This window comes from Gavialis gangeticus, unplaced genomic scaffold (genome assembly GCF_001723915.1).
Source record: "Gavialis gangeticus isolate Ggan-Ray unplaced genomic scaffold, GavGan_comp1, whole genome shotgun sequence".
Classification (NCBI taxonomy): Eukaryota; Metazoa; Chordata; order Crocodylia; family Gavialidae; genus Gavialis; species Gavialis gangeticus.
Genome location: NW_017729004.1, coordinates 43,885,773 through 43,898,854, shown reverse-complemented (window position 1 = coordinate 43,898,854; position 13,082 = coordinate 43,885,773). Strand labels below are relative to the sequence as shown.

Below are 13,082 nucleotides of genomic sequence, written 5' to 3'. Positions count from 1 at the left end.
CATGCTGCTTGTGGCATATGCTACAGGTCAAGCATGCCTGATCCAGGATAAGTATATAAATACCAGCATCTCTAAAGATGCGCATGCCCCGGTAGCAATCTGACAGGATTTTTAAGAACTCTTAAAAAGTCATTTAATTCATTAGAATTTCTGCTGACATGCAGAGTTTTATAGAAAAGAATCATTCCCCCTTAACATTCCTTGTTAGGTACCAGCTAGCTGGATCCAAATGAAGAATATAGGCAATTAAAAGCTTCTTCTATGTAGCCTGCTTTTCAAAAATTGGACACGAAGGTTGAAAAGTTGTTACATTACAAACTTGGAAGAAAACTGAATTAGTAACAGCTATAAAGGCATTATCCCTGACTATACATTCTTTTTTTTAAATACATAATCAGTTATATTTATACAGATGTACACACACACACACACACACACACACACACACACTCAGCACAATTAATTTAAGTCCTAAGTCACACGCAAACCAAAAACATGCACAAGCACAAAGTGGTTGTGTGTCACCAGTCCAGTCAAACTGAGATGTTCAAAATGGAGGAGCAGCCTGAAGTGTTTTTAAAAAGCCAAACAGTCAGTTGTTAGAAAACCATTTATTAGTATTTTGAAAATGTCATTACAGTCATGTGCAGTTGGCAAACATCTTGTCTTCAGCAGGACTAAGAGAAAAAGCATTGTTTCCAAACTTTAGTACAGTGTTTAATTAGTTACCTAGATTAATGAAGGGCAAAATCCAGTGTACAGTCAAGTGTCATTCCTTAGTATAATCTAGCAGCACTCTAACAAGAGTGTACCCTACCATTGAGATGTTGTTCTGTGTTTCTCTGACATGCCTTAGCTCAGGTGTGTCTAGAATCACACTAGGTCTACCTTTCATCTGCCTCTGATCACTGCTGTACTTAACCTGGAAAACAGGAACAACATGTGAAGCCATCATTTAGATTACTGTTAGTATAAAGCTGTATTATAATATAGATTTCCAAATTATTATTACAGTCAGGCCTTGATTTACATAGTATTTTTTGCATGGTTTCAGTTATGCAGAGTTAATTAACTGCCAGCCTTTATTTTTGTACATGGTATGGATTACTTTTATATGGTGCAGTGTGGTCACCAAGATGCACTTCCCACCTCCCCTCTGATAAGTGTCTTGTGCTGTGATGGAAGGAGAGGAGGGAGGGAAGAGGTGTTGGGGTGTAGATCAATGCCCCCCATGGTGAGGGAGGAAGTGGGGAAGAGGCTTGGGCAGGCACTGCCCAGCTGGGACGGGGGGGCTCCTGCTGCTGCATGCACCCTGGAAGAGCGCAGAGGGTGGGGAGAGGCAGGCTGCAGCTGTGGGCTGAAGCCAGGGCTGCACAGGGCTCCTCTCAGTGGGGTCTGAGCCAGGCTGTGTTCTGGGTGGGTGGTGATGGCACTGGAAGGGAGCTACAGGGGGGCTACAGTGAAATGTGGAGTGGCTGCAGCCCCCCCATAGCACCCTCACAGCACTGCCACCACCTGCCCTGAGCCCAGCCCCACCGCTGAGAGAAGCCCAGCGCAGCCTCAGCTCCAGCCCACAGCTGCAGCCTGCCTCTCCACCCCATGCAGATCCGGGGGCACGTGACTCTTCCACGCCTTCCCAGGGTACATACAGCCCCCCTCCCATGCCCCCCAGATGAGCCGCGGCTTCGTCCCGTGCTCGTCCAGGCAGCGTCTGCCTCTGCCCCACTCCTTCCTCACCATGGGGGGCATTGATCTGCCCCCTCACGCCCCTCCCCTCCCACCACACCAGACTTACCAGCTGCACACAGCTCTCCAAGCTGCAGGGCTCTGCTCCTTGCTGCAGCCACAGAGCACCATGCAGGCACGCACACAAAGGCATTTATCGGCCAAATTACTGGCTGCATCTGGAACCTAAACCCTTATTTTTCATAGACCCTTGGTACCTTTTTACACAATTTCTATTTGCATGGTGTTTTTTCAAGAATGTAACCACCGTGTAAATCAAGTCCTGACTGTACACATTTTCTATTTCCTTGTCTAAACCATCTCTACCAGCATTGGCTGCTGCTGTGGCAGTTATTGAACACAGTTCTCCTCATCCCCTGCTACCCTAACAGGTGCAGGCAGGAAGGGGGAGCAGGAAGGAGAGAAGCAAAACGTTGGTGAATTTTCATTGCTGTTTTCAGTGACTAAGCTAAAATGAAAACACATTACACAAGCAAACACGTTAAAACATTTACTGGAATTCAAAATCCTGGAGTAAGACCATGCCTATACGCCTAGCTGTCTCATACAGTTGCCCCCCACAGACTCTTGAGAAGACTGTTGTGCCCATTTACTACTGTTTCTTGCATGTCAAATCCAGAAAAGAGGCAGTGAAGTCACTTGGAGGGTGACTCCCTGCCACTGGTGTTGGTTTTCCTGTCTCCATTTTACTTGAAAGTAGCAGGGACAAGCTCAGAATTTCACTGCCTTTTTCCAGATTTGAAGTGGAAGCAAGTGAGCAAAGATGTACTTCATGGTGGGACTCTCAAGACCACTGCAAAGGCTGTATAGACAAACCCTTAGCTGTCTAATAGAAATGGGTTCTGGGCCTGCATATCCAAATAGCTGATGCAAACAACTGTCACCTGTTAAATGAAATCCCACCTGAAAAGTGTACCCCCGTTACACTTGAGAGCAAGGATTTTTTATATATTTTATTGAACCATCTGTGAGGTTGGGACACACTTAGATGAACTTTTGGGTATCAAATATCCTTCCTCAAGTTTCTCCTGTTATACTCATAAAGTAACCAAAAGTTTCAGAGAACAGAAAGATTCAGAGAACTTGCCACGCTGATATTGTCTTGATTCTTCTTGACTCTTTCCATCTCAGGAGTGACACTCACAGCAGTAGCTTTGCCAGGCTGCTTTCTATAGTGAATCTATTATTCAACAGAATAAAAATGTATGCAATCTATTAAAACATAATCAGACTGCATTACATTTAAATATAAAATATAACAGATCATGTGGGAAACAAAGACTAAACTGCATTTTCAGTTTGTTAAGTTTTATAAAACACTGAGTCTTGAAGTATAACCTTGAATTCTTACTATGGATCTCTGTGATGTGTATAAACATGACGATATACACCCATAATATCTTGACATTTCCCACACTAGTATTTTCCAGTGTTTATGGTAGTCCCTATGCCAGCAATTCTTAATCAGGGTGCTGTGGTTTGGACATGGTGTCCTCTTTCTGAGTTCTCTGCAACAGAAAAACTGCTCTATTATTTTTCTATATTTAGAATATAAGAGTGAAAACTAAGGTTGCCTACACACATGCTATGGGGTGGGAGGGTCGGGAGCATTTTAATCAAAGTGGTTCCCAGAGAGCCACTGTAATTAAAACACTGCAGCATCACGTTTATTAAGCCCCCACACATTTAAAAATGGATGAAGGACCCTTTAACTCATTTAATAAGCTTTAGTTAAAGCACCCCTATGGCCATTTTGAAACACAGGGGTGTGGGGGGAAGGGGCTTAATACACATGATACTGCGGTGATGCTAGAGCATTCCAGTTAGAATATGGAACAGACTAGATTAACCGAGTCTGCTGCAATGCGTTCTAATTAGAATGCATCAGAGTATGTCTCTAGGCAGCCAAGACCTGACACTTTCTGAGGGGTGCCTCGACTCTATCAAGGGATACCTTGAATGTATTGAAGGGTGCTTCAAACCAAAAAAGGTAGGAGTTACAGCCCTAAGCTTAGAATGGGTTATAACATAATTGTTTCTGTACATTCAGTTACAGCAAGGGAAGTCTCAAAATTTTAATAGCACTCACCATAAATATGTACATATACAAATGCAACAACCACATAAAGGATACATCCATGGTTCCAGCTTTTACACGCTATTTTCCGAGGTGACTGCTCATGAAAGACAAGCTGGAGTATAATGCAAGATGACTGTGTATAGTATATAGGCATACAGAGAGAATTAAAATCAATTGTCAAAAATCTCACTTAAGGTTACTGAAACGTATTTTGCAGAATGAGAATCTGTCTCCACTTTTTTTTTTAAGGATGTTCATTTCCAAAGATAATTCAATAAAAAAAATTCATGGTCAACATCATGCCAATATTTCAACACTATAAACTACATGACTTAAGAACTACAGGCAAAACCCCTGGAAGGCTAAACTGGCAGGGATTCAGTGAAGAATTAAAAGAAGGTAGGAGAATCCATGTGAATCAACATGATTTAATGTAAAGCAGGTCTTCTTAAACAAATGTCTAATTTTTTATGATATCTCAAGCTTGGTCAATAAAGGTAACCATGCTTGCAAACCTCTTGCACTGCAGCCTAGATGAACTCTGTGAGACTCAGTCAGACTCCTGCCCTGCAGCCCTTGTTAAGTATGTGGATCCAGTTACCACTAATCAAGGCAAGCTGATCCCCAGCCCCTTCCCTCTGATTGGTTCTACAGTTATATTTAAGGAACTCCTCCAGCACCTAAGCCTTGCTGCAGTCTCTGAGCAGCTCCTGTCCCAGCAATATCTCTGGATTCCCTAGATCCTGACCCTGCCTTTGGCTTGCTCCTGGATTTTTGGCTTTTAGATTCTCCTTGCAGACCTGTTTCCTGACTCATGACCCCAGCTTGGCTTACTCTTGGACTTTGCCCTGTGGATTATTCTTCAGACTTGGTAGCCAGGTTTCTGATTCCCAGCTCCTGACCCTGGATTGGCATTCTGGCTCCTAACTTGTGGCTTCTGACCCTTACGCCTGTAACCCCTCTACCCCAGCTCCATGACCAGCTCTACCCACTAGGCAAGCCAGCCTGGTGGACCATGACAGCACTGGCATATTCTGACATACATGACAGTATGTAAAAATAGTATAACTGAAAACCAGTGCAGACTATATATTAAGTGCACTAAAAACTGGGTACCTGGTAGATTACAACAGTAATTGTAAACAGGAAATTACTGCCTAAGGACCCTGCTACATATTCAAATTAAAACTGGATAGAAACCAGCTATAGAGTTGTCACACATTTTCAATACCAACTCTATACCTGTTTCGGTCTTTTTATAGCTGAATAGACATTTTTATGGTGTGATAACTATTTGGCACATGTGGCCAATCTAAATTGATTACATGATTAACGTTAATTGTGTAACATGTGGCAGGGACCCAAATAATTTGAAAGAAAGATATAAAATCATTGCTTATAAAATTGACAAATAATACAAAAACTGGAATGATAAACAATGATATGGATGGATCAGCTACATAAACTTACCTGTATCACTCGGTAAGGGGAGAACATTAAACAAGAAGTATATAATACAATATTAAAATACCCATAAAAGACTGCACATCTAGGAACAAAGCATGAAGATCACAGATAAAGTGGCAGTTGGACTGTTTTCTGGAAAGCAGTAACTCTGAATGGATCAATGAATCATGATGAATAACTAAATGAACATCAGTTGTCATTGACATGTTGTAGCTGCTAGCAGTCCCATTAACATCTTCATCAGTGATTTGGACGAGGGGGTAAAAAGCACCCTGTTCAAATTTGCTGATGACACTAAGATGTGGGGGGACGTGGGCACACTAGAAGGAAGCAACAGGCTACAATCTGACCTAGACAGGTTACAAGCCTGGGCGGATAAGAATAGGATGGGTTTCAACACAGACAAGTTCAAAGGTGATGCACCTGGGGAGGAACAACCGGCACCAAACCTACAGATTGGGGAACTCCCCTCTTGTCAGCACGGAGGCAGAAAAGGATCTTGGAGTCATCATTGACTCCAAGATGAACATGGGCTGGCAGTGTGGGGAGGCAGTTAGGAAGGCAAACCGTACCTTGTCATGCATCCACAGATGCATTTCAAGCAGGTCAAAAGAGGTGATCCTCCCCCTCTATGCGGCACTGGTCAGGCCGCAGTTGGAGTACTGCATCCAGTTCTGGGTGCCGCACTTCAAGAGGGATGTGGACAGCATGGAGAGGGTCCAGAGGAGGGCCACTCGCATGATCAGGGGACAGCAGGGCAGGCCCTATGAGGAGAGGCTACGGGACCTGAACCTGTTCAGCCTCCAAAAGAGAAGGCTGAGGGGGGATCTTGTGGCCTGTTATAAACTAGTCAGGGGGGATCAGCAGGCATTGGGGGAGTCACTGTTCCCCTGAGCACTGCCAGGAGTGACCAGGAATAACGGTCACAAGCTGGCAGAGGGTAGGTCTAGGTTAGACATCAGGAGGCGCTATTTCACGGTCAGGGCGGCTAGGGTCTGGAACCAACTACCAAGAGAGGTGGTGCTGGCTCCTACCCTGGGGGTTTTTAAGATGAGGTTAGATGAACACCTTGCTGGGGTCGTTTGACCCCAGTACGCTTTCCTGCCATGGCAGGGGGTCGGACTAAATGATCTGCTAAGGTCCCTTCCGACCCTAGAAACTATGAAACTTATGTCTCTTGGAAGTCCTTCTATTGATAGTGGTTGGCCCTTAGAAGACAGAACAGGAAGTACAAAGATGATCCTTCAACTACACAAGGGTGCAAAAATGCGTTTAATAAATTTCCTGCTTTTTTCTACATCTTCTTCCCCGGAAGGAATAAGACATCATGATCGTTGTTTTTGATATCTAACACCAATCATCATTAAGTTATTTTTTTAGGTGGGGAGGAGGGGGTAGGAAGGTGAAAGGAACAATTGTCATTGATTAACTAATCTGTTTTCACCAGTAGAAAATGTAGTGGACTGTATCAGGCAGATTTATTACTGGAACAGGAAGAATGGGTTTGGCTGAAATACTACTTTGTTTAAATTAAAATATAAATAAATAAAATTAGTCATGGTCATTTGTTTGGCCAGGAACAATATTGCACCTAATTAATTTCCTGAACCATGCAATGACCTGGTTAATAGATCTTTTAAAAATTGTTACTCTTGCTGATCTATTACAGGAAATACTTAAATATATTTATATTTAAGTGTCTTTCATTATTAAACACATGCTCAACTAACGAAAACAGAAAGCATGGTGGGGACTGACTTGGAAGAAACTGCTAATGCTTGAGATACCATAAGAAAAAATTAAAGCAACTTCCCATGCTAACATTTTCTTGATTCTTCTTGACTCTCTCAGTCTCAAGGGTGACACTCACAGGTGTAGCTTTGCAGAGCTGGTCCTTGTACTGGACCTGAGAAACAGGGTATGAAATATTATAGATGGAGTTCAAAGCAACAAAATATATGTACAAAACGTTCACTGCACACAGTCTATGATCATGCAGCTTGCTTTAAGTCATGTGATTGGAGACAGGAAACATTGGTGGCAGAAGGCTGGGGCTAATGGGGCTTAGCCCCCACAAACTAATTTTGCAGTGGATGGTGACAGCGCCACTGCCACACCCAGCCACCACAGTGCCACACCGAGCAACCCTGCCACACACTCTGCACACACAACACCAGCGCACGCTGTTCCCCCACAATGTCCCTGAAGGAAGGAGGGGTGGGGGTCAGGCGGGCATGCCCCACACCACCACCCCCAAATAATCTTTTCTCCCACTGCTTATGACAGAGTGACACATGCAGGCATTCACCAGTACCAGAAGCTGCACTGGAAAACCACTGAGGGTGGAGGGGGAGAGGTGGGCAGGATCAGGAGAGCTAGAGGATCTGTGGGGGTGTTGTCCTATCTGGAAATGGGTGGAGTTGAAGGGAAGGGGGTTAAAAATTGCCAGATAAGGGGAAGGGAGGGGAGGGCAGGAAGAGCACAGGGCTAGGGCTTGAACAAGCAGCTGGGCTTTCCCGGCCTTGGACTTCACTCTAGACGTGTGTAGATGTTCTCTGGATTGGGTTACCGTGTTCATGATCTAACTTAATTCACCTACTCAGGTGAACTAATTTAGATTGAGTCCACCATTTTGGGCCTGATTTAAACCTCCCCAAACATCTGAACAGATGATCATTTAGATCAACCTAACCCTAGCTATATCTATCTAAATGTAACATATGAAGGTACCCAAAAACAGTACTCTAATGCCGCAAAAACACTGAACACCACACATGCATTTTGCTAGAAATGTCATTCATCCATGGACACTCACTTTGAACCTGATGGCACTTATCATCATTCCTTCTACAAATGCTCACACCCATCACATAATGTCATTTTTGTGCAAGTAGAAAGTTCCCATTGCTGTTAATACAAGCTCAAGCACTGAGTTACAGGGTTGTCTTCTTAAGTGAATAAATTGGTCTTTCTGATAAAGCAGAATTAATTCAAACAACATTCATTCATCTAGGCATCAAGGCATTTAAAACAGACAAGATCAAGTAATAAGTAATAAATAAGGGTCGCACATCACTTATATTCTTCTGGTTTTCCTTGACTCTTTTTAATTCCAGGGGGTCAGAAATAGCTGTGGCTTGTTTAATCTCTTCTTTATACTTCACCTGTGTAAAACATGGTAAAATATTACCAGTTTAAAAGAGAAATAGCAGGGCATAAAAACACAGCAAATGTTTAGTAATCCTCTCCTACCTAATGCACTGTTAGATCTTACAAGCCACTACTACAGGCTGGAATGTCACAGTCATCAGAACCTTCATGTGTTATTTTTCTAAACAATAATCATTTAGATTTCTAGGCTCTCCAAGTGGGAATACATCTTAGAGGGTGCAACAAAGCATGTCTGTAGCATGTATGGGCTCTTAGGTAATATGTACTGGAGAAGATCCACCACATGGGAATGATTAGTTTGTCAACACATATTTGGAAGTAGTGAAATTAGTAACATACAGTACCAATTATCCACATATTTCTCCATAAAAATGCCACCCTGCCAACATTTAAGGAAACGATTCCCAGTCCGATAGCTGATGAAGGTAATTTCCAGCATAGTGCTGTCGCTTAAGCCCTTGACAGACATTGAATTTATGGTATTAACAACTTGGTAGTTGTACAATAAATTATAACATGCTACACGTTCAGCCAATTTATGATGCCACAAAATGGCCAATATACCACAAAGATGTTCCACATATAATGTAGAACATATTTGTGGCCAGTTTCTATGGCACCCTAAATTGAACATATGGCCTGTATTATGCTCCAGACAGAGGCTGCCTCAACCCATTCCAACAATCAGCTGCTTGTTAGCACTGGCCCCAGACAATCCTGTATTTCCAACTGGACCCGGGGCTGTCTGGAGCCAGACCTGATAATCAATTGATTGTCAGTACTGGCCTCAGACAAACCTGGGTTTCAAATGAGGCTTCCACCTGGACCTGGGTCTCAAACTGGGTTTCCAATAAGACCTAGGACTGTCTGGAATGGTGCTGACAATCAACTGATCATTGGCATTGGCCCAGGATAGCCCCAGGTCTTGAACTGGACAGCTGATTGTTGGCACCATCCCCAGACAAGCACAGGTCCCCAAACTACCACCAGCCTGATTCTCAAGATTGGGCTGGGGGCAGTTTCAAGTTCCAAACTGGGACCTGGAGCTGTCCATGCCCAAGCCCAACACTCAGCTGAGCATTGGGATTCAGAACAGGGCAACTTCAGGCTCTATGACAGAGCCATCTCCTGCCTGATTGATACAATAGGGCTGGGGGCAGTCCTGCAGTGGTGTGACAGGGATTTCAGGAATTTTATGCCTCATTCCAAACATTAAGCATCCTGTAAAATACAGGTCTGAGGTATAAAATTCCTCATATCACAATGGTGCTATTGTTTTAATGTCTGCCAAAGGCCTAAGAGGACAAACCTGGCTCTTCTATGTAAATTTGGAGAGTGTCAAGTAGGATTAAAATGCTAGAAGACTTCTGTACGTGGCACTGATGACATCATAACACTTCTTCCATTTTGGTTTCCACTTTTCGAAAGGGATGTTAAAATATTAGAAAAGACTTAAGAAAAGTACTTGAAGAATTTCTTGAAGTTTGGATATCATGTTCTAGTAAAAAACTAAACCATAAACTATTACTCTGACTAAACCATAAACTGCTACTGATCCACTGAGAGAAAAGTATAGGTATGTGTTTTTCATTATCGAGGACAGGCTTAATTCAAACAACACACAGCACGGGGGAGATTGCTTTGCAAGAACGCACTAAATCGTGGGAGTACAATAAGAAAATAGGGTAACTTCCCATGCTGACATTTTCTTGATTCTTCTTGACTCTCTCGATCTCAGGGGTGACAATCACAGATGTAGCTTTACAGTGCTGCTCTTTGTACTGGACCTGGGAAACAGGGCATTAGATATAGATGGAGTTCCAAACAACAGAAACACTGCACTATGTTAGAACACAGTACATAACACACATGCATTTCACTAGAAATGTTATTCATTCACAGATGCTCACTTTAATCCAGATGGCACTTATAAACAGGCCTTCTGCAAATGTTCAAATTCACACACCTAGAAAGTAATGTTATTTTGGTGTTAGTAGGTCATTCCCATTACTGTTAATATAAGCTCAAACACTAGGAAAAAGGCTATCCACTTAAGTAGTTTAATTAGTCCTACAGACAAAGCAGAATTAATACAAACACCATAGATTTAGGCATCAAGGCATTTAACGCAATAGAAAAGATCCCACAAGTAATAAATGCATCTCACATTGCTAATATTCTTCTGGTTTTCCTTGACTCTCTTTAATTCTGGGGGATCAGAAATAGCTGTGGCTTGTTTAAGTTCTTCCCTGTACTTTACCTGTGTAACATACAGTAAAATGCTATCAATTTAAAGGAGACATAGAAGGGTACAAAAGCACAACTAGCATTGTAATCCTTCTCTTCTACAAAGTGCAGTTAGACCTTACAAACATACCACTATACCTTGGGCGGTGTTGAATACCTCCCTTTAGGTCATATAAACCAGTTATTGAAGTATGGGATAGGTCATGATTTTATACTAGAATACTGATTGGGATCAAATTCATACTGGATGTTACATCAAACATATAGGGGGTTATTTTTTCATGGTGTATAATGGAGTAGGTTTAAAGATTATGCTGAGGATGGTATCTTTATCTGTTTATCATCTGGAGGCATTTATATAGTTTTATATTTATATCACAGAGAACTACATTAAAATAGCATTAAGGTTGTAAAGTTAAGTGTTCAGCAGTAACCAGAACTCCTGGCCATTATCTTTGAAAACCCACGGTGATTGGGGGAGGTCCCAGAAGATTGGAAAAGGGCAAATATAATGCCCATCTTTAAGAAAGGGAAGAAACAGAATCCAGAGAACTACAGACCAGTCAGTCTCACCTCAGTCCCCAGAAAAATCATGCAGCAGGTCCTCAAGGAATCCATTTCTAAGCACTTAAAGGAGAAGAAAGTGTTCAGGAACAGTCAGCATTGATTCCCCAAGGGCAAGTTATGCCTGACCAACCTGACTGCCTTCTATGGTGAGATGACTGACTCTGTGGATGCGGGGAAAGCTGTGGACATGATATACCTTGACTTTAGTAAGGCTTTTGATACTGTCTCCCTACAGCATTCTTGCAAACAAGCAAAGGATGTCTGGGTTCAGTGAATGGACTGTAAGACGGATAGAAAACTGGCTGGATCATGGCACTCAAGAGGCAGTGGTAATCAATGGCTTGGTGGCAGCCAGTATTGGGTGGAGTGCCCCATGGGCCAGTCCTGGGGTTGGTTTTGTTCAATATCTTCATCTATCATCTAGAAGATGGGAGGAAGTGCATCCTCAGCAAATTTGCAAATGACACCAAGCTGGGGGGTGTAGTAGATACGCTGAAGGGTAGAGCTAGGATTCAGAGAGACCTCAAGAAATGACAGAGGTGGTAAAACTTCACAAAGAAATGGTTGCTAGAATTTTATAACGTGGGCAAGACCACTTTCTCTCTACCCTCCTTCTTAACAATTATGATTTTGCTTAACTGTTTATCCCCAAATTTTAATAAATAACTTGAGAGATGGCAGAAATGAAAATTTTGGGCCCTGGTGATTAAAGAATAGTAAAGTTATAAACAAGTGAAAACAAAAGCCTCCAGCCATCATCAACCTCTCTCTCCACAAATATTCACTACTCAGGCCCTCTTTAAAACATCCCAGTGGCCTGCTGTATCAATTGCAAGCATTGGTGAAAGTAATCATTGGGTCTCTAGTCTTGTAAGTTACCTTAACTAAACTCCCCATTAGATCCTCTTACTGACATAACTTAAAATTTCCTTGTGTATCACCTCTGGAGTTAGCACTGTAGGTTTCAATAATTATGGTAAAGTGCCTAAGGGTGTTTAAAGAAACTAAGGTGTGTCTACATGTGCACTTTAATGCACATTAGCCTATTTTAATGTGCATTAAAGTGTCACAAAAAAGTGATGGGCACTTACATGCTTCGGGGGTGGGTGGGTGGTGCTTTAATTAGAGGAGATCTGTGAGCTGCTCTAATTAAGGCACAGCTGTGTCTCATGTATCAGCATCCCCATGCTTAAAAATGGCAGCAGGGGCACTTGAACTAAAACTCATTTGACAAGTGTTAGTGCAAGCACCCTACCGCCACTTTTCAGTGTGGGGATGCCGATACATGAAATGCAGGAGGCTGCTCAAGCACAGCAATTGCCACGTTCCAGCAGACTCAATAAATTTCAGTACATGGGAGCAACCTCTGCTCTCATGTGTAGGCACCCAGAGGTCTTTAGTTAATGCAGATTAAAATAGGCTAATGCACATTTTTCTAGTACCTCACAATGGAGGTACTAGATTTAATGCACATTATCTAAAGCGCTTTAATGATAAAGCGCTCGTGGTGCTCTGGTGTGGTGCCAGAGGACTGGAAGAGGGCTAACGTGGTTCCCATCTTCAAAAAGGGGAAGAAGGAGGACCTGGGAAACTATAGGCCAGTTAGTCTTACCTCGATCCTGGGCAAGCTTTTTGAGAAAATTATTCTGGCGCATATCCACGAGGGGCCAGCAGGGGAGATCATGCTTGGGGGCAACCAACACAGGTTCATTAGTGGCAAGTCCTGTCAGACCAACCTGGTGGCCTTCTATGATCAGATCACTAAATCATTAGATGCAGGGGTAGTAGTGGACATAGTTTTCCT

General features: G+C 42.8%; 1 protein-coding gene across 4 annotated transcripts in view; it reads right to left on the bottom strand.

Annotated features, from left to right (window-relative positions):
• NEBL (nebulette) overlaps positions 1–13,082 on the bottom strand; it is a 647,345-nt gene that overhangs the window by 98,497 nt on the left and 535,766 nt on the right. For 3 of the 4 annotated variants that reach the window (XM_019508316.1, XM_019508317.1, XM_019508318.1), the window contains exons 19-24: positions 10,632–10,724; positions 10,159–10,251; positions 8,365–8,457; positions 7,107–7,199; positions 2,834–2,926; positions 818–922 (exon numbers count right to left, since the gene is read on the bottom strand). The exons of the other annotated variant lie outside the window; for it this stretch is intronic. In XM_019508316.1, the coding sequence (XP_019363861.1) occupies positions 818–922; positions 2,834–2,926; positions 7,107–7,199; positions 8,365–8,457; positions 10,159–10,251; positions 10,632–10,724 (570 nt within the window). The remainder of the gene's footprint in view (positions 1–817; positions 923–2,833; positions 2,927–7,106; positions 7,200–8,364; positions 8,458–10,158; positions 10,252–10,631; positions 10,725–13,082) is intronic. 4 annotated transcript variants of the gene reach the window in all.